The sequence below is a fragment of the Temnothorax longispinosus genome, chromosome 8 (assembly GCF_030848805.1).
Source record: "Temnothorax longispinosus isolate EJ_2023e chromosome 8, Tlon_JGU_v1, whole genome shotgun sequence".
Taxonomy (NCBI): domain Eukaryota; kingdom Metazoa; phylum Arthropoda; class Insecta; order Hymenoptera; family Formicidae; genus Temnothorax; species Temnothorax longispinosus.
In genome coordinates this window covers 15,600,594-15,627,627 of record NC_092365.1, presented here as the reverse complement: position 1 = coordinate 15,627,627, position 27,034 = coordinate 15,600,594, and the positions used below count along the sequence as shown (strand labels likewise).

Below are 27,034 nucleotides of genomic sequence, written 5' to 3'. Positions count from 1 at the left end.
ATTGTGTCTCCTTTCTTCTCCTTTCTCGTAAGCGGCAAGTCGTTGGAGGAAGAGAAACGCGTCATGATTTTACTCGGTATCTTAATTAATTTTTTAATAGCAGCACAATCGACGATGTAGTCCGGCAAAAATGCTGCTCGAAGGTTTCGAGACTATAAATTATTACTTTTATTAACGACGTTAAGTTTTTATTTACTGATGTATATCGTGATGTTGTGATTTAGAACGATCGCAAAGTGCGAATCGTACCGTTCAGTTATTTAGGAAAATTCAACCTCCTGCATAATATTTGTCGGTCATCTGATCGTGAATTTTTCAGTCCTTTTTTTGCCTTTGCCTTCGCAAAATTAATTAAACTCCAAATTTGCTTTCGACGTAATCTGCTGTTCGCTACTAAAATTATAGTTATTTGATATTTAACATAATACTTGATCTTTTATGATTTTATTTATTTTTCATGTCACTTTTATATTTATTTTTTAATTATTTTTGTCAGAGAAAGAAAAACGCACATGACATATTATTTTCCTTTACATTTTTTATGTAAAGAAAACAGATTGAACTGACTAGCTCTGACTTTCGTCCAACTTTCCGAGAAACTTTGGGAAAATCGCAAGAAAATTGAACACACCAGATTTTATATCGGGACGCGATGATGCACAAGACGTTATAAATGAGGTTCTATATAGCAAAGATTCTGGAAAAAAACTGCATCAGAGTTTCTTAATATTTTTCTCAAAGTTGCTCGGAGGATTACGTCGACATGGCGCGGATTGAAGAGTTTTGTGAGCGGAAGAGAAGTTGGTGAAACATGTCAAGTGGGAATATACTTTCCAATGCCCCCCCCCTTCTATTAAAGTTACTGGAAGGTACGCTTCTGTACAGATGTAATGCAATACGTTAAAAGGGAAATATTTCAATAGATGACTCGCATACGACCTTAATGCCAGAAGTTACACAATTTATTTCCCTTTATGACTTCGTGCGAATACGCATAAGCGTGTATTACTATGTAAGTGTGTGTACTGCTATCTTTTTCACAAATATTTTTCAGACCGCGTCGCTGTTGAATTAAAAAGATAACATTTTAATCTACCTACTGTTTACGCGAGCGCGGAGAATGTTGTCTGACCTACTTTATACTTATACTACTTGCCAGACCGTATAGTCATTTAGCACTTACTTCTGGGAGGAGCAATTCCTCTGCCACAACTGCCGACCCACATTTGTCTCTTAACTTTTAGATAATCCTCTCGTAGTGTAACCGTATATACGGTTGTGCGTGAAGACATGGAGACTTGAGCTACTGTCGCACTATCAAATCCTATATTGTCCGAGTTACAGTTATCGTGAAGTTACTGTAACCAAATCATATATCTTGTGTATAAATGATCTCACGTCGTGACGTTCTCGAAATGAGATATCTCGCATCATTTCTCAGATAAATTTATGGCTTGTATTGCGAAAAAAAAAGTCGCATCTTATCGAAAGATACATGATACATGGTAGACAAATAGATTTAGATAGACAAGTGGACATGTTCGTAGCACTTCACTGCTTCATAATTTTCTGCGTCGTGTTTTTCGTTTTGATAGGCCTATTAAGCAATATTGTTACCTCGTCTTGTGTTGTGGATTTATGCGTTTACTGTTGTTAAACGTACGTTAGTCCTTCTTTTTCTCTCTAATCCTATTTAAATACTTTCTGGCTATTTTTACTTAATGCTAGTCTTCAAAGGCACGGCACATAAAAAACAGTAGCAAGGTTGACATAACAGAGTAAGCTGAGGGTTTTAAAATAACACTCTTACATTTTTAATGATTCACAGTTAGTCGTTTACTGCTATAAAGTCTTACTACACTTACGCTTTTTCTACGTCCTATGGCTCTTACTCATTGGTGTTACAAATTATGTACGCTTATGTTCACGATACTTATTGTTGCATCGTGACTATCTATTTCTGGGCACGGGTTGATAATTGAATTAATGCACTATGGACTCGGTTGAATTAATGGTCGCCAAGTTTTCCACGAAGTGAAATTTTCCGGTAGGCGTTCGCGACTATACACCACTAGCCTTGGTTCCCGGTAATGAACGAACTACGAAGTTTCGCACGCGCGCGAGTCTACGCCCCAAGGGTAGACTTTTACCTCTTTACCGCTCGCAGCGAGTGAACATCCGAGCAGTGTTACGTCGTTGAACAGCCGCCGTATCATGTTGTAGCGCGTGTTTATAGAGTTTTAACTTGTACGCGAGTTATCTCGACGGTAGATAAACATCCGCCGCGGTGAGCTTCGTTGGTGGCAAGTAGATCTGCACAATCTCCTGAATCGCGATTAATCCCGAGCTTTTACGTGAATAACGAGCGGGTACAATCTCTCTCTAATCAATGCCGCGGATTTCGCCGAAGAGCGAACTTCGGAGCAACATTTAGTTAGTGTCGTCCGTGGTGCCTTGCTACCGGCACACTACTTGACCGTAATTCGTCAGCGTATCGCCTTAACTAAATTAACTGCGAAAGGAGCAAAATTGCGCAAAAGATAGGAAATACATTATATGTCGCATGATTCAATTCTGTCTTGTGTCAATAGAAATCTTATAAATATATTTTTAACGGAATTATTTTTATATTGCCACATATTCTATTCTATTCTTGATAATGAATTTGATTCGCCTGTCTATTGAACGCAATTTAAGTACCTTTTTAGATATTCAAATTTTTATTTAAATTTCTTCCGTAACATTTTCGAGCGATATCCTTTATATGGCATATATGAGCTATAAGTAATCTTTCAATCTTCGAACAATTTATTACCAAAGGCTACGCCTCGAGCAATTCATTCCGTCGATGTAATATCACGAGATGGAACGTTTATTGCTCGCTTCTGGACATGCAAATCGTTGAGTTCGTATATTCAATTATTAGCAAAAAAATGAATAAGTCTGCAATAGCAGTAGCCATACGTGTGTCATAAATGCGTACGGCTTTCATTGTCACAATCGATGCTCGTTAAGTAACTTTCTGTGTTTCTCGCGGGAAGCAATCGAGTTGAAATAATCCCACAGCGGTGATTTATTATGTAATCTAATCAAAATAGAATCGCTGCAGTTGTATCGTCAGCTATCAGGAGTGTCAGCGCCATTTATTCTCGTCCAATTATTCAAAATCAGATGGTTTGTTCGAGTAAGCGAGATTATTATTGCCAGAATGATAAGAAAATTATTCGTAAATGAGAGATTCTTTGTGAATCGTATACAGGTCACAGCCGCCTGATGAAAGAGGAGGGAAGAAAAAGAGAAAATGTGTGCAGAGGGGCTGGAAAAGAGAAATGGTACTCGAGCGAAGGGACGCTAACCGGCGTGTTCTTTGGCAGGAAATCGCAAATGGAATCTTTCTGGCAGAATATTACATTGGGGACGAGATACTGTCGTTTCTTTGGCACTCAGTACGCGATCAATAGCTCCCTTTTTCTCATGCGTCTTTATTCGAAGCTTAGGGCTCTATTCAGGACTACCCGAAATTTCGAGTCTATCTTCGCATATCCTCAATTCAACCTTCGTTATTTAATTTTTGTTTAACTTTTCATAACCGAAATATCCCCAACGAATATTTGACCGTCTGGTTATTGTAATCATCGCAACCAAAACGTGTGTTACGTTACACAGTGTGTAACGTATGCCTAACTTTTGGGGTTTACATATTTTTTGCGATAGATTTTCCCGGCGTTATGGCATGGTCTGAAACTGTGTTTAGTAAACCTCAAATTATTATTTAAGAATCGCATAATAATATATAAATAATGAAAAATAATAATATACAACATAAAATAACCATAAATTAAAATAATCACGTGTGATTATTTAAATTTTAATAATAATCACATATTATATAGGTAGATGTTATTCATTTTATTTCAGTAATGTCTAGACACACTATTTTTGTATTTTATAAATAACAGAAAAACAAATGAACTTTTCGATAATTGTCGCTTCAAGTTATCAGCAACTTCGTCGATTTCCTTTAAATCAACTTATCGCAGTTTTACGTTAAAGCGATCGGCATTTATCGTAAACCGTATCGAATTTCCGTCTCACCTCGAATAATCTAATATTGATAAAATTAATCAACATTTCAATTATAGTTAAGTATGACATGAGTCAAAATAACTTGACTTAATTTTCTCAAGAAAAGACAAACGTTATCCTCGCTATTCCTCGCTCAATTATTTACATTTGACATTTTTATAGTTGAACGTGCTTCGTAACGCAAAAATAGAAAGAGTCGAGAAAAGGTGTGTAATTTTTTGCTGCTAAAACCAATGATATTAGTGAACGAGTTATATTCACGGAGTTCCAGTCGAGATCTTGAAAGACCATTGACATTACAAAGTCAAATCTTTTTGACGATGAAGGGTTATTGATGAACGTTTCCTTAAATCAACGAAGATCACATTCATGGATCGATAAATTTGCTTCCTATCTAATTTTTCATTGGCGGATTTTGCGGTGCTTTAAAACTTCCTCTATATTCGAGAGATATTCTTAGCAAGCGCCATTTTTTCCCAGGCAAAAATGTTCCCTTGGGGGAAAATCCGGTAACATAAAGAGATTCTCGCGAAGCTGTAAATCAACAAATTGCCATACTTTTCCATAGTTCGCGCAGCTTTTAAAACTCGTTTAAAAATATTGATTAAGAGAGCCGGCCACAGCCCTTGAAGAAAATTGAAATTTTCTAATGAACAATGTGACTTTATTTTCACCTGAAAGACGCGCTCTCAGAACATCGTTTCAATCTTCCTTTGCCTTTATTTTACGACGAGTATTTTTCATTAATGCTGTACTATCTATCGTGATTACGCGCTGTTTGAGGCACCTTATTTTCTTCTAAAATAATTTTCAATTATTTTCATGACAGCGACAATATATTGCATATATAACGGATACTTAACAAATATTTTGTGAAATAATTTTTATACAAATCTAAATTAAAATTTTTTTCATATTTCCAGGAGATAAAAGTAAAAATATTTTTTATGCGAAACGTGGTCGTTATTTCCTATACCTATTGGAATTCGGGGGATGTCAAAATGATGATTCTGAATTATCGCCCATCAGATTCTTCTTGAATGAGCAATGCCAACGATATCCTTGGACTTTTATGCTATCTTATATACGCTGAGTCGCAATTACAATTAACAATAATCACCTCCATCCCAGATCTTTCCGTGTCTGGTTCGCGATAATCCCGTTATGACGTGCCCTTTACGATGTTAGAGTTGCCATCAAGTTGGTACCCTACCTCGAACTATTGTGCCCCGATCCTTCTAAGTGCTTTCGACAACTTGCATCGTGCGGATAATTCTTTGCCTCGAGCACCAACGTTTCACAGGATTAAAATAGAAAATAAACAAGGGGGTTGATACATTAGAGTGTTTTTCCGCGCGATTATTTTTGCTACAAAAAATATTGCTGTCGACATATTGCTCGCAAAATATTGAAATATATATTTTATTCTACAACGATAGCGCGCTTATTAGTGTGCAAAATTTTTGTAAGATTATTACTTTAGTGAAATACAATTCTCACGTTCGGATCCCTGCACTCTATATATGCTTAGAATTAACTTCGAATATTGCTTCTTTGTTGATTTTATCAGCTCCGTCGTGCTGAATCATGTTGTGCAGCATATTTTTCCCGGATATCACCACGTCGTTAATACGTAAGCAACACCAAAGAAAAGTCGTTTATTTCCATAAACACTTTCAGGTTTCTCCTACTTTGACCAGAAGGTCGTATATATAGAAGAAAGAATTCTTCTATACGAATTTATTAAAATTTCATACGATAGCGTTCCTGAGACGCTGAACCTCATCTCGACCTGAGAAAAAACTGACGAACTGTCTTGATGAGAGTATTTCGTCCTTTTTTTTTTTTGTCAGGTCAAGTTGTTCTTTTTACGAGCAGCTTTTTCGCCTCGTAATCGTGTACGTTTGTCAACTATCGACGTTTCGATCGATACTCGGAGACAAATATATACGAGTACGTCGAGAAGACGAGATGTCCGAGAGCGTCGACGAGTCCAGACAAAACTTTTTGATGGCTCATTGCGCGAGTGCATCGTTTCGTTGATATTGCGACGACCTAATCAGCAATGAGTACGCAATAACGCAATCGACTTCTTATGGCCGATGGGAAAAGAATTGCGGCGAAAGCTCTTCGTGGTTAAAATATATGCCCTCTTGTATTCCGTTCCCTTGATAAACGGTGCTCGACAACGTGCGTAATCAATTTTTGTGTGACGTAATTCTTCCCGATGCAATAAATAATGTAAATACTTATTACGGTACATGTAATAATTAAATTACGAACCTTATGGCACGTTATAGGCACGTTGTAATGCATATTGGATATTTGATTAAAACCTTGCACTGTATTGTATTTGGATAGCTCGGAAAGACTTCATATATGATATTAAATTCAACATTTACCTCGTTAAATATCCAGTTTTTATCATTCTTTTATAATACGTAATACTCATAAATTCATGATTTATTATAAAATTTAATAAATTTAAATATATGTTATAGTTGTAATAAATATTGAAATTACAATAATAAATAAATTAATAAATTAATTAAGGAACATTTCTCTTTTACGTTTATTCGATACGTATTCGCCAATATCGAATATCATTGAATCCGAAACTGACTTCTATATCAACTGCATCATATATCGCAGTTTTTACTTTGCTCTCGGCCTCTGCAGATTAGGATCGTTTGACGCTCGATGATCTTTTTGTCTATCTCTTTGACATTTTGCTTTCTTGACATCCTCGGCTGCTTCATCTTCTCGCAAAGTAGTTCTTCCTTGGCGCAGGAATTTGTTAACGCTCGCGACCCATTATTCGAGCCACGTTTTCTGTAACGCGTGACTGCAATACCAATTTTTTTTGCTCTACACAGTATTTTTTGCATATGTCGATTGCGGCCATATCACGATTAAAATTATCTTAAGGTTGTCCTTTTGCTCAATGGATGCGGTAATGGATTTCTATAAGCGTCAGACGTCAGATCGTCAAAGAGAAATTCGAGCGTCACGGACGAGGACTTTTCATAGCGACGCTGGAGATAATCAGTTATTTCTGCTTTCCTCGCGGATCAATCGGAAAGCGAATGGAAATTTCTGCTGCATTTGATGGAAAAAACTTGAAATTAAAATAAGATTGCAGGCCCTGATATTATACATAATAAAAAAGTTAACTACTCCTTTATGAAAATAAAACTCGTGATATTGTAGGCGTTTTTTCTCTCTCTCTCGAGATAACAATAATAACCGGAATATTATTTAAAAAATATAGTCGAGTAATTAATAGAAAGAAACTAGATGATTTAAGATTGCAATTACGCAACTTTCTCACAATCGGAAGCGTAGATGAGTTATCGGAGAGAAGATGAGTTATTAAAAGCTACACGGTTATATTATATAATTATACAACGACGAAAGAAACGTTTCTATAATAAAACTGTGAATTTTTCGATAAAAAAAGAGCGTTTGAAAGACCGCAACATTATTATCGACAACGGTATTGTATTAGTTATTTTAAGAATTAATTATTTCTTGAAAGCTGCATAATCTCGAGGAAAAGAGAGTCTCGGTGTTGAAGCAATCTGATTTAATATTTATTCTGATTCAAACACACCCGCACGCAAATTTTCAGCACCGTTCCGAACGGCAGATTGCATATCGGTGCGTATTGTGTTGTAAATTATTCTTCTCTCAAGGTTCTTGCGAGATCGATTTATGGGATTGGTTAAAGACGAATAGTTCTTGTTAGTTTTAATACAATAGCTAATACGTTTTCGGTGATCTTCCGTGTACGTCAACGTGACGCCATAAATGGCATAAATCAAGTTTGCGACGGCACATTAAGGCGCGAAAATACAATATCTAGTAGGCGGTAAAATAGATCCCAGAAAAGAATCGGTCGGGAAGCGATTAATCGTCGTGCTCGTTTGTAATCGCTAAGAAATCGATTCGACGTGGTGTATCCTTTTACCCTTCGCTCGGCTCTTTTAATGTTCCGCTTATCGCGGATAAATTCAATCTACCGTGAGAGAAGCGCTATATCGACTCACTTTGATTGAGAGATGCTACCTTTTCATACAAATATTTCATAAGAAGTACAGCATCGATGTTTAACACATTAGAGTATTTGTAAATAACATTTGGTGTAACGATTTAGCGCATTAAATTTTGTTTCTGAAATAAGCAGAGACATAAGATTTGATTCCAGATCTTGATATATCGATCATGATCTTTTAAAATCGACTTATTAAACGCCCGCGAACGATGTTTATGCATATCTTGCACTATAATCATTTATTTTTCAATATTAAATATGTTTTTAAAAGTCAATTTCAATCTTGAATTAAATTAGCTAAAAATTTTACAGCTTTTACTGTTCTCTAGCTCTTAAACATTTTATATATTTTTATTATTTTATTTTAATGTTTTCTTTTTACCATTAACTTTTCCAAAACGTTTCGTATTTTGTCGGTCTATCGATATTACCAAGATTACAACATCAATACCACACTCCGAAGATACATAGACGAGTGTGTCTGTATATCCTGAGAGAGCGTATGACATTTCCTTCCTTTCCCCGTTCTCACAACGACATTTCTTGTTCAGGTCCCAAGATTGTGCTGATATTTTGTTACTGTCATGCGCCGATTGCACGAGTCGATTTATCGACGACAAAGTCAATATCCCGCTTACGACAAGTGGGAACACGCATCGGCAGTCATTTCGTCGAGAATCGCTCAGCTGCTGGGGATCGCGCAGCCATTCTATGTATAATGTAGCGACGTTTATAAATTTATTCGACGATTGCCATCGCGCAATGGTATACGCGGTCGGAATCCGCGTATCGACTAAACAGCGTGGCTGTCACGAGGAAAAATAATATTCGGGAACATTAGTGTGACATTTTAGCAAACCGGAAATTCGCGTGGACTATTCATTGCAAAAACTGGACGCAGGTGAGCATAAATTATAAATGAAATAGTGGCTGTCTCGACGCCGGAAAATCGGAAAATAAGTCGAGTCTGTCGACTCGATATAATTTTATTCTGCTCTTTATATCTGCCTCCGTATTCGTGTTACCCTGAATAATTTATAAATATTTCATTTTTAAAACAGTCAGAAATTATGTTAAATTGACGGACTTAATTTTCTCGAGCGCACAAACATGTCGGAAATGAGAAATCGATAGCCCGATTCGCGCTACCGCGGATTGCGAGGTAAACGAGAATTTTAATCGTTAAGAAGCTAACTGGGTAATTTAGCATTCGGTAATTCCGCTTAAAAATAAGTTAAGTCTACTCCAAGTGTGCAATTATTTACTTGGAAAAAAATCCGCAAATCGCTTCGTAAAACGAAAGCTTAATTTTTATATGAAGTATAGAAAACTTTTATACATCTGCAATTTTCTACGATTTCTGTGAAAAACATATTTATGAGATTTTTTCCAAATAATGGTATTTTCTTCGATCCGCACGAGTGCGTGAGAAAAGATTTATAGATGCAACCGTATAAATACAACCGACCCTCATTAATCACACCTCTCGACTACTGCAAACGGAAAATAATCGGAATTGGATAGTTTAAGAAAAAGCTCGCTCTCGTAAAAGTGAGTTTAATTGGATTCTCGAAATACTCATCGAAATGCTGATCTATGGAATGCTCATTTTTCATCATTTATGCCTCGTCAACCCGTTTGCAACATTTATCAATAAGGCTTTATCTCCGTGACGACAGAAATTTCCGCTCCACGTCGATGTATGTGTCCTTAAGGATCAATAAAACATAGTCAGCAGCATATAAGAGGGCGCCTATCCGCGACGGAAAGTTGCCGTCTCGAGAAGAAAGTTTTGTCACGTTTAATGATAGGAACACGGTCAAAGGATAAAATTGAGCTATCGATTTTCATCCGGGATTTCTATATAGCACGAAACGTCGTGGCTGTATGGTAAGCGTCACGCTCCGAGAAACTGTACGATCTCATTGATCCTCGCTCGATCGCAGTGGCAAGAAACTGACGAGATTTGTGCTGCATTAAGCAGTACGCTTTGTCCTTTGTACTTCTGCTGACTACGCCTCTCTGTACGTACCCTTTATTCAATCGACTCATATGTTTCAATTTTTGCTCGCTCCAAGTTAAAAAACGAAGCAGTGCCATACATGGCTTTTGAATGTAAATAATTATTTTTGCGTAGAAGATAGAAGTCTGAATTTTGCACTTTCTTATAAATTCTAAATAAAAAAGTGTAAAATAATCAAGTTTATATAATATGCATATTTTTTATATAATTATGTATGTATCATTATTATATAAAGTACGTATAATTATTTGGATGTAATACAAAATTCTAAATTTTACTCTATAGCGACTATAGCGTTATAAAAGGTGCTATAAATCAAAACACTTCATGAATTGTAAGTGAAGTACTCTCGCAAATCCACCTTTTTTAAAAAAAAGAGAAAATGGCATATATGATCATCGCGCCAGCCACATGTGAACTCATATATCCCTGCAATTCGTTGTAGGAACACACGTTAAATGTCCACGTATTCCCGGCGCTAATACCCTGCAAACGAGAACGAATTGACGGCGGCAAATCGTAGAGTGTCATCCGTGCGGTAACGAGCTCCCGTGAAATTAAATGAGATGAAACCTATCGCAAACCCGACGTTATTTCCGCCGTCGGTTAGCATAAGCTCTCTCGCGTTAATAATCTAGAATCGGTTTTGAAACGCGCGTTCGCGTTCGCGCTTTTGTCCGAAGGCAGTTCCCCTTCTGCGATACGTAACTGTTACTGACATGAAAATTAATTCTGTATTTCAGAGGCTGATCGCTGAACTCAACAAGGAACAGGAGGCTTTCATCGCCGGCAAGCAGGCCGGCGAGAAGGGCGAGGCTGTTGCACCGTGGGTCGGCGCGCCGAATGAGGACGCGTTGCGTGAAGAGTGCCTGTCCCTCTCGACCGTAATTATTTTTCTTTTTTACTTTCTCTTTTCGTAGAGAACTTTCCTAGAAACATTTTGAGATTTCTAACAAATTTTCCATGGCTCGACATCGTCTGTTCACCGATCATACCTTTGTCACACGTAATCAAAACAGACGTCAGTATTTGTCTCTTCCTCCGCTGTGAGACAAATCACAAAAAAGAGGTTTATTTTTCAAAAGACGAAACTTTTTAAGATTTCTACATAAATATTCTTTTTTCTTATTTCGGAAAAAGACGGAGCGTGAACGTTTGTTATCTTATTCGTCAATTAGTGTTTTACACAGAGAATGTAAAAACTCCTTTATTTTATTGTTGGAGTTCAAATTTTATTGCGGTTGACAGTTGCACGCGCGTTTTCGCTAATATAAATTTTCCAAGTTTTATATGTACGGTATTTATAAATGATTTGTCCTAATGAAACAAATTTACTCGCTATTTATGTGTTATTTATATAGTGCAACTGTATTAAATGCATAAAATTATCTATATTAAATTTAAGCATCTCTATTTGAAATACCGTGTGACGTATGATGAACGCATTTCATGTCGTTATTAAATTTTGTCGCACAGAGGATTTTCGCTGTAAGACGAATTTACTAACTGTATGTCACAAAGGTACTGCTCTGTGATAGAATTTGCATATATTAACTATTATACCATATAAAAGCCACGTATGTCACCGGACTTTTTCTCGTATTTTCGTTTCGTATTTTCATTTTATTTATCATCGTTATTTTAGTTTCATCACGTTTCCTGATATAAAATCTCTAAAACTGCCGCTCGAATATCGTTAGCAAAAATAGTCTTATGCCGCATGCAATGAAAATTGTATACGATACTATATCCTTGGTTGTTTCTATTAATTTTTAAGCTTCTAGAATTGACGTTTAAAAATGAATATAGATCTTAGCCACAAAAATGTCTTAAATAATAAGTTTCAGAAGTTTTATAATTTAAAGAAATAACTTTTCGGAAAATTATTTCTTTAACACGTTCAGTGTTGCGTGATTAATGTATGAAAGTGACATATGTAAAATTATTATTAACTTATCCTATGATTATAATAAACACGTAATACTTTCTTTTCTAACAAGAATTATATTATATTTTTTTAAATGTTTTAAATCAGTCTTCCATAACTCAAAACTGCTCATGACAATTAATTAGAGAAAATATTTCCAACTTTAGAAGAAGAACGGCTTCTGCCGTTTATTCATGCTTAAGGGTCCTTTGCTATTTATTTACGCATCATTACAAAAGATTAGCGTCACGAATTTGGCATATGGCTTTAGTCGATCCGACCGGATTAAACGAAGATCCTACCTCCTCATGAATTTCAGGATCGACGTAATTTCGTGAGAGCACCACCACCAGGCGTAGAATTTGCTTGGGATTTCGAAGCCGTTCAGCCAATGGCACAGGCCACCCTTGCCCTGGATCCGAATCTTGAAGCTATGAGGTTCGAGCTTGTCCCGAAAGTGTAAGTAGATTAAAATATCCTTTATCATAACGATCCATAACGTCGCTCTTCTGTTCCACTTGTTTGATATCACGAAAATAATAATTCTACGCTTTCCGATTAAATTTTGCTATTTTATTATTTTAAATAATTTTATTAATTAAAGCTAAAATGATCATAAAGCATTTATGTTATAATCTTGGATATGAAATATGTGACATATAAAATTAATTTTTCTGATGTGTTTTATTATAAAAATAATTGCGCTCACAAAATCGCACAATGATGTGTAGTAAAAAATTAAATAACGTTAGTTGGTTATTAAATTGTCGACAAATGAAAGTTATAAGATTTAAATTATGAAAATATGATTAGATTGGATTAATTGACTTGCTAACTTGTTTGCTCAAAGTATACCGAATTATTTTCAGTTAATTTTATACTCTATGAAGTATGAAAAGGTTGATTAAATAACATTCGATGAAAATAATGCATTTTATTGTTCTCGTAATTTCGTTCAATTCAGTAAAACGAAGTAAAGAGAAGTCAGAAAAAGAATTTTACAGTAAGTTGATAACGAGCAGCCAATAAAAAGATCGATAAAAAGTTAATGCACAGCTTGCTCCCTCATTATTGCTCGATTTAAACAGTTAGCCGATCCCGTCGCTTCGAAATCGACTTTTGTACATAAATTTCTCTCTCGAGACTTTTGTACATAAATGTCAAGGGTCATAAGCGAGAGCGATTACCGTGCGAAAGTACCGTGCAGCAATATGAGTACATTGTACAGATTTAATCGCCTCGGCGATTAATCGGTTCACGACTTCGAATGAAATACCGCCGCGAAGCGCAACGTTAATTAGCGTGACTGCGAATCCTGATCCCTTCGTCAAATCCCCTTCATCGATTTTGAGAAACTCACCCGATCTATCTGCGGCAGTATATCCGAGGAGAACTTCTGGCGCAACTACTTCTACCGGGTGTCCTTGCTGCGCCAGGGCTACGAGCTGAACGCGATGGCCAGCCAACAGGAAGAGGAAAGCAACCCCAATCAAACGCTCGCCAGTACCGATAGCATCGATCATACTCAAGGTAATTTATTTCCTCTGTTTCATTTTTCTTCTCTGTTACGTAGAACGGTTTGCGTAGTACGCCGACGTTGGCATTGCGACGTGATTAGGTTCTCCAGTTTTGCTCGAGAGCGTCGTCGTTCGACGCGCTTCCTGATCTGTTAATATCGATTACGGAGCACGCAGCTTTCTGTAATACTGAAGGGGACGCCCTACACGCTGCCAGAATATGTGAATATTAACGAGTCGAAGTCTGATCGAATGATTGCCATATTTAATCGAGCAACGTTAATCAAAGTGAGGCATCTCACCCACAGTTACTTTTGAGCGAAATTAGAAATAACGCCTTTATCATTGTTGTGATTTTAATATCAAAGTATTGATAAAGCGTTCGAGATGTCCAATTAGACAATAACGACATTGATTGTTATATATGTTAATTGTAATCTTCAGTGTAACGTACGATTTTGTACTGGCCAAATTTTTCATCTGAGATATCGTTCGCCGAGACTCGGAAAATTCCGATTGAGCGGTCGGGGGCTTCCCCTTTGACGTTTCGCGGCATGACGTCTCGCCGAGATAAGCCCCACCGGGTTGGATGATGCAAGCTGCAAGAGATGCTGCTTGCGGACGGGGGTAGAGAGATCGGCGGCGCGGGCGTCGCGCTGCGTTTACGCCTGATTTGCAATTCCGAGCAAGCGTCCCACGGTGGACCTTTTTGCATGGTGTGGAGTTTTTGAGACGGTGTGTCTGTAGTGGCGTGCGTTTTCTGTGCAAATGTCATGCCGGATGCTGGGAACGTATTGATCTGAGGGAATCCCGAAGTCATATAACTTGAACTTCAGTCGGACGGAAGGCGCCGCCTAACGTTTGTAATATTTTATGAGATTATATCGAATTTGAGATTGCGTCTGTGATTACGGCACTATGATTCAGACGTGTGTAACTTGTATTGCATTTACGTAATCCACGCGAAAGTTCACGCAGAAATCGATATTATGCTAATATTTTGATACTTTGATCTACAATGTTGTTACTACGTGACGTATCACGGTATTATGATTCATTAATCATCATTTCTTCATATATAATACATAATATCGTTCATAAATCAATGTGAAGATAATACGTGAAATATTACGTTGGTATTAATTATTGATAACTTCCACGTTCTTTCATGAAACACTGTAAATGCTTAAATTAATTTCATTTTAACAAAACCGTTTATAAACTAGATAGTAAAGGAAGGGGCGAAGAAATCATTTTATTCGAATTAAATTTCCTGGTGAAGCGGTTTATTTAATGGAAAATATGCTAGATCGTCGACGATCCGTACCAATACGTTCCGTTGTGTATATGGGCTTTTGCACGAAACGTGGTGTCACATCGGGATTACGGCATCGGAGAACGAGAGAGAGAGAGAGAGAGAGAGAAAAAGACAGAGAAAAAAAGAGAGTAGGAGTCATCAACCCCTCGCGATCAACCCTTTAGTCGTGCAAACAATGGAATTGCGAACGGCGCGAATGAATTAATGGATTAAGGAAAACACTCGATGAGTCGGGAAATCGATCATGGGGAAACGAGCGCAAATGCGTTGAAATATCCCTGAAGGCAAAAATTATTCCGTGAATAGGGGATTGCTGTTACTCTTTCTCTCTCTCTCTCTCTCTCTCTTTTTCTCTCTCGCGTTCCATCTCTTCACCGCACCGTCTCCGACCGTCGAACCGACAACTCTGAAAAACCTGATTTCGCTCCAGTTCCAGTGTATCGCGAGAAATTGAATCCATCCGAAAGAAAACGCTGGGAGATTCGGTAGTATACTCGGTCGAAGAATATGGATATTTCCGAAATATTTCCCAGTTGATAAAAGAACGAATATCTTCGCACCTCAGAATTTAGGGCAAAACCTCGCGGTATCCTTAAGCGTCGAGAAACGTTCCCGAATCTCTCTCCGATATTTAGATCGTGGATAAAGATAACTTTTTCGTTGCCAATATAAATATAATATTTAAGTTCCATCGGCTATATATTTCGTCGTACATGTATCGCGGTCCTGAAATCACTCGCAGTTTTATTTTCGTGAAAATTCGGCACGTGCGTGTATTTAATTTAGCGATTCGATATCTCGCGCTTAAATTGATTAACTGCCATTCGCGTTTTCGATTGATTAAAGTGCCTCCTGCTCCCGCGTTCCTGGAACTGGGTGCGATCGGCTTCGGCAAACAACCGCGGCATCCCCGTTCACGATCGCTGATCGTTTGCGTGCGAAATCAGATTCCAGTAGACTTAGCGTTATAGCATTAGATACATAAAAACATACGCGCTAATGTACATAATGACACGCATCTTCTCATGTACACGAACACGTATACATACGCGCACCCCAACCCGTCTAGTTTAGCCGTCAGTGTTGTCTTGCGAACAGTTCAAATGACCACTGGCCAGACTACCACCACCGGCGTCACGACGGCGAGCAGTAACAGCGCGCTGGCCGATTCGCCAGGTCACGAGTTCGTATCCGATACCATGAGGGTCTCGGACACAGACCTCGAGGAGGTCCGAGAGGGGATGAAAAAGCTGGGGATGCAGCCGCCGAAAGGTCAGTCGTTGATCGTTGGTCGTCGTTAACTCTCTCTCTCTGTCGCGCGCACACGTGTCAGATGTGACGCTTGTCGATCTCGCCGTCTCGATCACTAATTCTCGCAGCTTTTCCCCGCGATAATCTTCGTCGACTCAGACGCAAGAAACGAGAGTAATTCTAGAACTGGAGGACTTGGCCTCTGCATAGATTGCGGTACTCGCAGAATTTGCCTTTTAAATGAGAATTTCCGAACTTCTATGACGGCAGATCGGACGTTACGTTGTCCAACTAGAATGATTTACTTCCAGAGAACCTTAGATTTTCCGTTCCCTTAGTCTTCGTTAGTTACGACCACCAACGATATTTTGCATAATTACGTGATAAGGACCCTGTTCCTTATTTGCTGGCGATTAACGAACGGTACCAAACAAGATTGAATTAGTAATCGTGCGAAGTTTATGACAGATGAACGTTGACAATATCCGCGGTTGCAGTCTTTTTGTCATTGTATATTTGCAAATCTTGCATTAATTGGACCAACCAAAATTGGATAAAGATATCTACATCGAATATGATTTGATAGACAAGCGAAACGCCCGTTACACAGCTCTTGCAAATGTAGTCTTGGAGAAACGCGGAATCGTTCCGGGTAATTGCATCCTGTTAAGCGTTATAGCGAAATTTGTCGTCGGCCGAGAGATGGTTCTTGAAAACTATTTCTTGCCGCGGGGGGGATTACGTACCATTCATTGATCTCACCAGCAAAACGGAAACGGGTCACCGAGGTGATCGATGCGAGAGCTCGATCTGTGCCACGACACGGTCCAAGAGTATTCCCCTCGTGAGTATGAAATTAATGCCACCGCGCGAAAAGCCTGACCTTAATTTCTCAGTGTGTTACACCACCACCAAGCTAGTGTCGTTTCTTACGTAGCTTCTCTCTGTACATCCCTTCGATCTTCCTGTCTGTGCTTTCTTTAGGGATTGCTTGTTTCCGAATTCTAAGTGTTTTGGCAACGACGTGTGTGCCCTCCGACGTGCGTCACGTCGTTGTCGATGTTGAACGTTTGTTGCGTTTGAACATCTCTTTTTTTCTGGTTTTTTTTTTCTCTTTCTTTTACATGGGCGCTCTGAAACTAAACGACCGCTTTTCATTCTATTTTGTCAACAGCCTAAAAGAAGAGGAGAGTGCGCCCCAAATGCCATTATCCAAAGCACACCCCTCAGAGATATACATGCTTCCCACTCTCGAAAACTGACAATTTCAGTTCTTGCAATACCGGACCCCTTCTCGCCGTCTCTTTCCTTTTCCAACTTTTATTTTCGTCCCTCGTCTTTCGTTCTCTTTCTTTTTCTCTTTGTTATTTTCTATTCCCGTTACGTTCGATCGTGAAGCCATCCTCTCCCGGCAACGTTTCCGCGGGACGAACATGGTTCCTTCCTCGCGGATATTTGTTCCGTTTCCGATCGTCGGCAGCCCACGCGATCCCGTGCCAGTCGCAAGGATCAGCTCGATTAAACGCGACGTCGAGTTACGAATCGATGAAGAAGTCAGCGTGAAAAATACGGAGCGCATCCTCCTCACCCTCCACGGCTCCGGAACGAAGTGAACATACGTAAGAAACTGCAAGGTCCGATTTAAGAACATTTAGGCGATTAGATCCGTCATTGGGACATATAAGTTTAATTAGTGTTAGTGGAGACAAATTTTCACGTGAAGTAGCGTTACAAAGCTTGCTGATGATTTTCGTACTGTGTCGTTAGTGAATTTAGAGAATACTCGGGCGATTTATATAAAAATCTCGTGTGTGTTACTTTCACGTGGAAGAGGGCTGAAGAAATGTCTTGAACGGGCACCGCCTTGCGGGCATTTTTATATTTCAATTAGAGCCATATCTTTTGACGAATGCTCGACGTACGAGGAGAGACAAGCTGTTGTTGGCTCGTCGGGACAAGCGCGATCCTTGCGATCCTTTTGGATCCACGTGTCACGGTGCATCCAAGGATGCTCAGTTCCGGTATTTGGCGAGACAAGCTTGCAATCAGCGCACGTTCACTGTAACGCGTGTTTCGCAGCGGGATTAAGCAAACCGAGAGAGAAACGTATATGGCGTGGTAATGCCGCGTGATTGTGCTGCGAATATCATCGTTGTTATTACCGTCACACTGCGAGGTCGTCGCACTGATCGCCATTAAACGCCAATACCCGAATCGGTAATGAGTTCGGAGATAATTCACCAGCTGACGAGGAATTGAGAATCGATTTGGGTAACGTGAAATGCTGTTGGCGAACAGCGTCGGGGCCGGGCAAAAATTCGAAAAAGAGAGAAAAGTATTGTAAACGCGGAACTTTAATTTCGAAAGTATTAAATGTGGTATTTTTTTGTTTTGAATATTTATGTCGAGTAGACGTATTTCGGGAATTTTTTCCCAGCCCCAAGTCAGAAGCACGCCGGGCTCGTCGAATTGCGAAAATCGAAGATGAAACGCGGCGGAAAGAGAAACGGAAACATGGACAAACAAAAGATCGTCACGTCGAACGTTGTGCGCACATACGCGAACATAATGAATAAAACAGACGCGAACACAACAACAAAAGGGAGGTTCCGCGAGAGAACGAAGAACGAGAAAGAAAATAACGAACATATACGAGCGGAATCAGTGGCGAAAAGATATTCGGCTACGTGTCTCTGTATGTTTGACCGTTTTGCTGTTACCTCTCTCTCTTTCTCTTCTCTCTATATCAATTCCAATTAATCTAGCCTGTTCTCGATTCTCTCCGTGTCTTTGTAAAGCATATAACTAAACACAGAAACGATCGAATAAAAATAAACAAATCGGGAAGTATAATCGCAGTTATTGATGAAACGCGAGAGGGATTACGTTGCGCAAACTGCGAACTTATAATTATAGGTATATCTTCGTAAGAGATTAATTAAATGCAGACCTAAGGAAAAAAATAAAAGAGAAATATATGTATAAATATATATACTATAGCTAAAAATAAAATATAAAGACGGCGGCGCGATACTTTTTAATCCGAAATTTTTCCCCGCGATTTCCTCCTCGCGATATCACGCAATGTCCTCTACGAATAATCAGATCTCGTGCAAAAAAAAATAACGGCAGATTCTCAAAAGATATATCAGAGATGAAAATCCGAAATTGTGTGGGACGAGAGACGCTTTCGCGAGAGCTGGGTTATCGGTGAAGGACGTTCGGATTTTTTTTATCGCGCCGCTGTAAAATTCGTTGAATGACAATACGTGTTTTACCGGGAAACGAGCTATAATACCGCTGGTGCCCGGCACTCTCGTGGGTGGTGTAGCTATTGTAGCGATTTTCTTTCGGGGGAAAAAAAGAGCGGCTGGCTGCGATGCGTTTTGCGCGGCACCCCGATCGTCCATCGGGGAAAGGCAGAACGGGATAAATTAATTACGCGCGCGGCGAATTTTTCCACGCGGACGACAAACGATTGGGTTTAGAAACGTAAACGTGCCCCGACGAGCGATTTGTATGCGTCTATCGCGAAGATTTACGCGAGAGACGCGTCTGTAAGTGCCCGTCGGAAACAGAAACGACAAAGCGAACGTACCTTTGTGATCGGTAAAACGCCCGCCCGCGGCGATGCGAAGTCGCGCGTCCCGTGAATTATCGAAGTAGCGTTAAGAATTTCGTTCTTCTGTTAATTCTTAAGTGCGCAGCTTTGCATATATGTTCTGTAATTTCTCAATGTTCTGTGTACTCTTACGAAGTTCTGAATATATTGGTTGTTTGTTAGAACACAAAAAGGGTAAAAAAAAGTTCAAAGAGTTGACAAAAAAAAAGGATTCAAATTAGTAAAGAACTTGAACATTTTTTTTAGAATTCTTTAAGCAGTATTATTTATTTTAAAAAATACTCAGAATGCTACGAAAAATTGCGCATTTAAGAGTTAAGAGTTAGTATCGCGAGAAACGTCGATGTTTAGCAGTATTACGGTGATCGGATAGATTGCTCATCTGAAATCGTTTCATTTAATGGTGACATGACACTTGCGCCTCAATTTTGTACGTACGTTTTATATAGTATTTTATCGCGTAGTGAAAGCAAACTTGATTTTTATTTTTTTATTTTATTTTATTTTTCTTTTTTTTTTTTAGTTGGAAAAATCGTGCACATTCCATACGTATTGTTTAGTTCACGATCCTCCACTATATGCTGCATCGCTTTTATCTTTATATTTACATTAATTGATTGGAAAATAGAAATAAAGAATTCGTAGGCGCAGGATAGATTATCGTGAAGTAAACTAATAGGCGAGATACACGGTAAAGTAAAATAATAGTATTTTTTTTCGCGCGCACACTTTATGGCATTTATATTTCATCCTATCTTTTTTTAATATAGCATATTTACGTGCAGTTTTATGGATGAAGATTTTTACGTAGATTCTCGTAAAAACGCGCGCGAAAATATCGGATTATCCGCTTTCGTTTCGCGCATCCGATAAAAGTCGGTGACAACTGAATTATGGCTTTCGGTGTACTCGGTGCACATTTTTTTCCCCCCCGCACGACTTTTCCGCGTCGGCGATATCGAGATTGTCATAGTTGGACGCCGGGCGCGTGTAAGGACGGTAAGGACGAATCGATAGACGGGGAATGGTTTCGCGCAAAAACATGTTGCGAAGCGTTTTCAGTATTTCGTGTTATTTCGAAAAGAAGGTCTTGGCGAGGTGACCGTCGCCCCTTATTACTTTCTTTTATTTACTTTCCTCAGAGACGGCTGCATACGGGAACGTTTAAGCTGCGTCTTGGGATTACCCATGAGCTCATTTTAGTTGGATCACGGGGGATGAGACGAGCGATGTGACTTGAAATGCGCCGCAAGAGAATGTTATTTAAGAATTAGATATTTCTCTAGAGGGACCGCCAATATTTATTGATGCCTACTATCACTAGTTTATTCCCGTACGATTTTTAAACGTACGCACGATGATGTTAGATAATTTCGCGCTGGAACGACGGATTATTTTAGCGCGGCGGTGTCCAAAAGCTGCGTTCAAACTAGCGTGACTGTAATAAAAAAAAAAAGAGAGAATCGTACGTGCTATTTAAAATTTCATTCGGGCGAGCTACAGGTCGCCGAAAATTAAATCCACTTTTTTGATGTTTTTTTATTCTGGTTGTGTTTCCACAGCGATCCTCTGGGACTAATATTACTTGTTCTTACATTCGACACGCTATTCTGTACACACTGCTGTACATGAAATATTGATTTTGCCGTTTTATAGCTTCAGGTCTATCTACAGCACAACTTTGGGCACCGTTGGCTTAGAGCGAAACGGGGATTATTCTCACGACAGCGCATCTAACGGATAATTGCATTCCCGAAGGCATTTAAGTCCCGCGATATCCCGATTAATTACTTTTGTAATTGTGAGTCCACTTTTGTAACGAGTACGTGTTAAGCGAAACGTGATTAACTCTAGCTACTCCTCCCGGCAATTCGCGGTAATTTCCAGAGAGTTATATAGTCGGTGATCGTGTGACAGACGTCGTCGTCGTCGTTGTCCGTGAAACGTAGAAAGGAAAAGCGTACGATCGCGATCGTAATCGCGTAATATCTCGATAATCGTGTAATATCTCCTCCGTCTCTCTCTCTCTCTCTCTCTCTCTCTCTTTCCCTTTCCCTTTCCCAGGCTACTAACATATCATTGTCTTTAACGTGCTTAACGAACCAAGCTCAGAGCGAAAGCTTTCGAAACGTGAACGTCGAAGCCTTCCCCTCTCGCTTCTCGTTGCTCTCGTGTTCTCTTTCTCCAAGCCCTTTTGATTTCTCCAGTTCTGTTATTTGAGTTTTGTCCCTCTAATCCTGATACTTTCACACACAACGCGCACACACATACACATACAGATACACACTTTATACACGTAAAATGATTTCCGTGTGCAAGAAACTCTCAGATATTCAGCGCGGAAACACAAACAGACGAAACAGACAGACAAACAAGACCAGAGTGTGGCCCTCTCTGCAAAATAGCTACAACGCTGCTTGTGCCTCTCCGCAGAAGAAGATTGGGAACGTGAATTGGAGGCCGAGCTAAAGGATTACGAGGTTGTAACGGGCAGCAATAGCGGCGGCAGCGGCCAGGAGAGGAGCGTCGCGACGGCCACAAAAGACATCGCGGTCAACGATAATGACTGGGAGAAGCAGATCGACGAGCTGCTCGCCAACGAGGACGACGAGGACCTCAAGTGAGCCCGGGAGATCCTCTTCGTGACCGGATAAGAGGGTCGGTCGCTCCACGTTGAGATCCCGCGCGAACAGCGAGATCGGCGTGTGCTGGTTTTTCGCATTTGGAACTTTCTCTCTGATACGGAGAAGCTCGCGAATCTTTCTTTTGTACATTGTTAGTCTCTCGTTGATCTCCCGATCGGGGGACATCGTGGCAAGAAGGAGAGAAACGAAGGACGAAGCGATACTCGACGAGGATCGAGTCGTCGATCGACTTATTTCATTTGCTACTGGGAGATCGATGGATTCAAACGCGCACATTGTGCAGGCGTTAATTTTCACGATATCGTAACGCTAGTTTTTTTTAAGGAGAACCTACCTAGTTATACCCTATCTGATCCAAAAACAGCTCGTTCTATACTCGTGATTTAACATGTAAGAAGAAGGCGGGGCTCTCGAGTTTGGCGAGAGCGATAAATTTCTCTCGCCGATTTCGATTTTATTCTCTTTTATTCGTTGCACGGAGAATTCGCGCTATTCAAGGATGGCAATCTCATCTCGAAAACGTAGAAAATCTAACTATCGATAGGATTCTTTTCGCATTCGTACTGGCTTCTTCTTTACATGGAAAAGCGAGAATAGTCCCCGTGTTTTGTTATTTTTTATTTTGATTCGTTTGCGCGACTGTCTCCGCATGAATCCGGATAAAATGGAATACCGCCCTTTCGTAGGGAGACTGTAGTTGCGGGGGACTATCTCAAAAGGACTCCTCTTATTTCGATCCATCACCGATCTCCTAAGGGAAAGAAACGCGCGAGTAAAGACGACGCGAGATTCTTTGAGGCTCGGCTCGTCCTCGAGAAGCGTAACGGGATAAAACGGAGGAGCCAGGCTACAAGCCAGAAACCGCACGAAATATTCTCGACACACGGAAAATCACCGTCGTAACGGCAAAAGTGGGGATCACGACTGTATAAAGCCAGAGAGATAGAAACGAGAGGTCTCCCCGTCGTGTTTCTTTCGTTTCTTTTTTTAATTTCTCGAAAAGGAAAGCACACCTTCTTTACGATCCTCGAGCACGATGAACACATGATGGCCCATCACTGCTGTTTTACGGCTTGGTGGCGAAAAAAGAAAGAAAGACTCTCACGTATTCGTACAATTGTACTTTTCGTCAAATATATAGGGTGTAACAGTACCCATGGGTACTTTAGAGGGTGGTAGGTAAGGAACGTGTAAACTAGTCTCGTCAGACGTCACGCGCAATGTTGTCGTGCGACCGATTGCCTGTCTCATAAGTGACCTGAACAAAGACAAGTAGCTCTTCAAGAAAGCGTCCGAGGACACGGGTTCCTTAACAAAAATTGATTCTTTTGGTGAGACCCCTATCACCCCCTAAAGTTTGTGTCATGTATCCTGTTACACCCTGTATATTCGTATGAATCTTCGTGCTTCCATCTCCGAATTTGCGGAATAACATCCGGTTGTTGTAGCTGCGGAGAGAGAAAAATGGATGCTGGGAAACATATGAATTAATTAACACCACAAGCTTATGTCAATTATCGGGCGCTCTTGTCCGAGAATATAATATTGATTATAATGACAAATATCTTCAAAGTTGTGTGATATTAAAGTAAAATTAATTTGAGGCATGGTCGATGGAGGTGCGCGGGAATTCGATTGTTCGTACACGAATGTTCCTCATCGTGGTCGAAGGATCGACGATTTTTCAAGATAAATTACACTGCCGTGTGCCGAAGGACACCGTTTCGAGCGCGGGTCGACGATTGCGACGATCGGTGACGCATTTTCTGCGGACCTGCGGTGTCCAAAAGCTGTTTCGTAATTTTTAAATATATTATAAAGTTTCCAGATCGCGCAAGTAAAATGTTCCAAAGCGTCAGAAACGCAAATGCGTCATTGATCGCCGTTCCTTCTTCGCAAACTGACGTTTTATCGCAACGGCGCTTTTCGTTCTTAATTGCCAGCAATTATTGCCGATCGCGAATCGATATAGTCTACGAAAGCATGTTAAAGATAAAGAACCGGCTTAATAATATCTGCAATTTAACGCACTCGTTGTGACTCTGCGCGAAATATCCTATGACTGGGAAAGCGGGAAGGCACTAGATTTTAGCGATGTCTTTTGTTCAGTTCTATGTACATTTCTGGCGAAACCTGTAGATAAGATGCGAGGATTGTCGTCGACGACGACGACGACGATAGCGACGATGACGATGTTGAAGGGAGAATGTGTCGTTTTTAAGTTTGTTCTTGTTATGGAAGTGTTCCGTTATGCGTTGTTTGTATTGTGTCAAAGTGAATTATTCGCTGTAAGTATGACATGTTCGCGTTGTCTGTACGGATGAAATATCGTAATAATAAATCATTGCATTGACAAAACTCCATATGGAGCATATACTGCGCTGTTTCATTTGTAACTTTGTAAAACACGCCTGCGGGAATAAAGGTTTTTCAGTTTCGATCGCGCACGTTCCCGGAGGTCGCGCGGTGCAACATTGTTCTCCGTGCGACATACCGTCCAATCGTCCCCTGCCAACGGAAGAGACAGGAAGAAACAGTTGAACTTTCGCAGACGGGGAGATATTCTTGCGACAATAAAATCTCGCGTTAACGCGAAACTGCGATTTACCGAATATTGAGTATTGATAAATCGTACGGAATAGCACGCATCCTCGTACGCTTCTAAAGAAGAATACGACAGGGATATCTTCTCCGTGCAGACAAACGGATTTAGTTCAGGCCGTAAGAAAGATCTGTCGCGTTCGAGTGCTGACGTATAGCATCAAATAACGACATGACGAGAGATCATTATCGTAATGCCAATGGCACGAATGATAAAACGCAGAAGAACGCGAGACACGCGCGAAAAGGTGAACAAACGTCGGATCGAAGCGAACGACTGAAGACAACTGGATTTATAGTGGGGAGAAGAGAGCATGGACCCGCAAATTTAATTACTATTCTTATACGGTTCTATATTATTTGCATCTAATTGCCTGTAATAAGTCTTAGCGGATGAAATGTGAAATAAGATACCGTCGCGCGTATTTTTATCGTACACTTAAATGCTAAATGCGGATCGTCTGACTGACGATTTCTGTTACGAAAGTGGCATTCAATGTGGATCGGGTCGTTACATCCATCGTTAAATGTATGAAAATATAAGAGTATTTGCGTTCGCGGAAAGCACCAGAGTAATAATGCATCGGCACAGAGGCGGATTCTTGCGCATTAGATTCTTATTTTGTAGATCTCGAAAGGTTCCCGTCACTCACTATAAATCCTGCTTCGGGGAATAATAAACCGTCGAGCGAGGAGCAATTTGCGTTTCCCGTCGAGACATTCGTTTTGCATCGTGCGCCGAGAGTCCGGGTTTTCGGTCAATTTATAACGCCACGACTTTTTCTACCCCTCTTTTTGAGTAGCCACCTCCCTCCCCCTCCCCGAGGTAAAGGAGCATCGCGGTAATGCGACGAGATCGTTTCTCCAGAAACCGCACGGCGAGCGGCTATATTATGTATTATTATATCAATACTTCTCTCACGCAATCCGAGAAAAAGTCCGCTCGCGTCCGGCTGTGACCCCGCGGGCGCGCAAGCCCTACGAAGAGAGAAAAAAAAAACGCTGCTTCACATCCACGTTCATCTTTTCCCAAAAGAAGAAGAGCTCGTTGTAAAGTTTCCATTCGTGTTTTAGTCGATATAGGCGAAGTCTTGTAAGATTTACTTAAGGAGGCGCAATTCACCCAGGCCTAAGTCTGTCGAAGTAATGCAAAGGCGATAATCGCATTTATCCGTTCTCTTTATTATTACGCACGGGTTCTCGAGCCCGTTCGTTCTCCCTCCCGATTCCTTCGACTGTACAAATACAAAAGTCACGAGAAAGAGAATGCCCCACCTTTCTCTCCCTTCCTCTCTCTCTCTCTTTCTTGGCATACCGGCCGAAGTGAGATAAAAAAAAACACGCGAGATTTATATTATGACGTTAAATTTTCCGCGCGCAGAAATTTTCCGTCGTCCTACCTTCCGCGAAAGCGACAGGAGATAAACGCGATGGCCAGAAATCGAGGTGTACTTCGGCAGAATAATAAAAAGTGAACTCTGTGAATTAATTGTGTAATAAAGCTATCTTACGGTACTGTGCATTCACACTCATAAAAAAAAAGAAAATGAACATACACCCGATACCTATATATACATATATGTATATGTATACATGTATACATATGGATGAATACATATATGTATATATTTGTCGCAAGTATGACAAATATATACATATATGTATGTGTTGTTGAGACTCTATTGAAAGTATGATAATATATTATGGATATTATAATGAGAATATAATGACGCATTAAGATAAAACTATTGAAAAAAAAATTATTAATGTAATTGGGAGAATGTAACAATAAAAAAGTAAGAAATAAAATAAAATATAATATTACCTCTTATAAGCTAATGATTCTTCTACCCTACGCACGTCGTTCGCAGCTGCGATACCTAATTACGAAATATACTGTTCTAGTAAAATATAGTAAATAAAAGCTTTAGCGGAAAAAGGCTTTAACGGTTTCATTTTATAACGCTTATACCAAGTGTTTTACATGTAA

The 27,034-nt window shown here is 39.8% G+C and overlaps 1 protein-coding gene across 4 annotated transcripts in view; it reads left to right on the top strand.

The window, feature by feature from the left end:
- The window catches only part of Sap47 (Synapse-associated protein 47kD), a 69,513-nt gene extending 42,645 nt beyond the window's left edge, over window positions 1–26,868 (top strand). For 2 of the 4 annotated variants that reach the window (XM_071785054.1, XM_071785053.1), the window contains exons 5-9: window positions 10,907–11,047; window positions 12,410–12,549; window positions 13,469–13,620; window positions 16,024–16,197; window positions 22,232–26,868. In XM_071785054.1, coding sequence (XP_071641155.1) covers window positions 10,907–11,047; window positions 12,410–12,549; window positions 13,469–13,620; window positions 16,024–16,197; window positions 22,232–22,422 — 798 coding nt within the window. In that variant the 3' untranslated portion in view covers window positions 22,423–26,868. Of the gene's footprint in view, window positions 1–10,906; window positions 11,048–12,409; window positions 12,550–13,468; window positions 13,621–16,023; window positions 16,198–17,350; window positions 19,994–22,231 lie in introns of those variants that run through there. The other 2 variants (XM_071785057.1, XM_071785055.1) reach the window with 2 other exon arrangements.
- The last annotated feature ends 166 nt before the right edge of the window (window positions 26,869–27,034 follow it).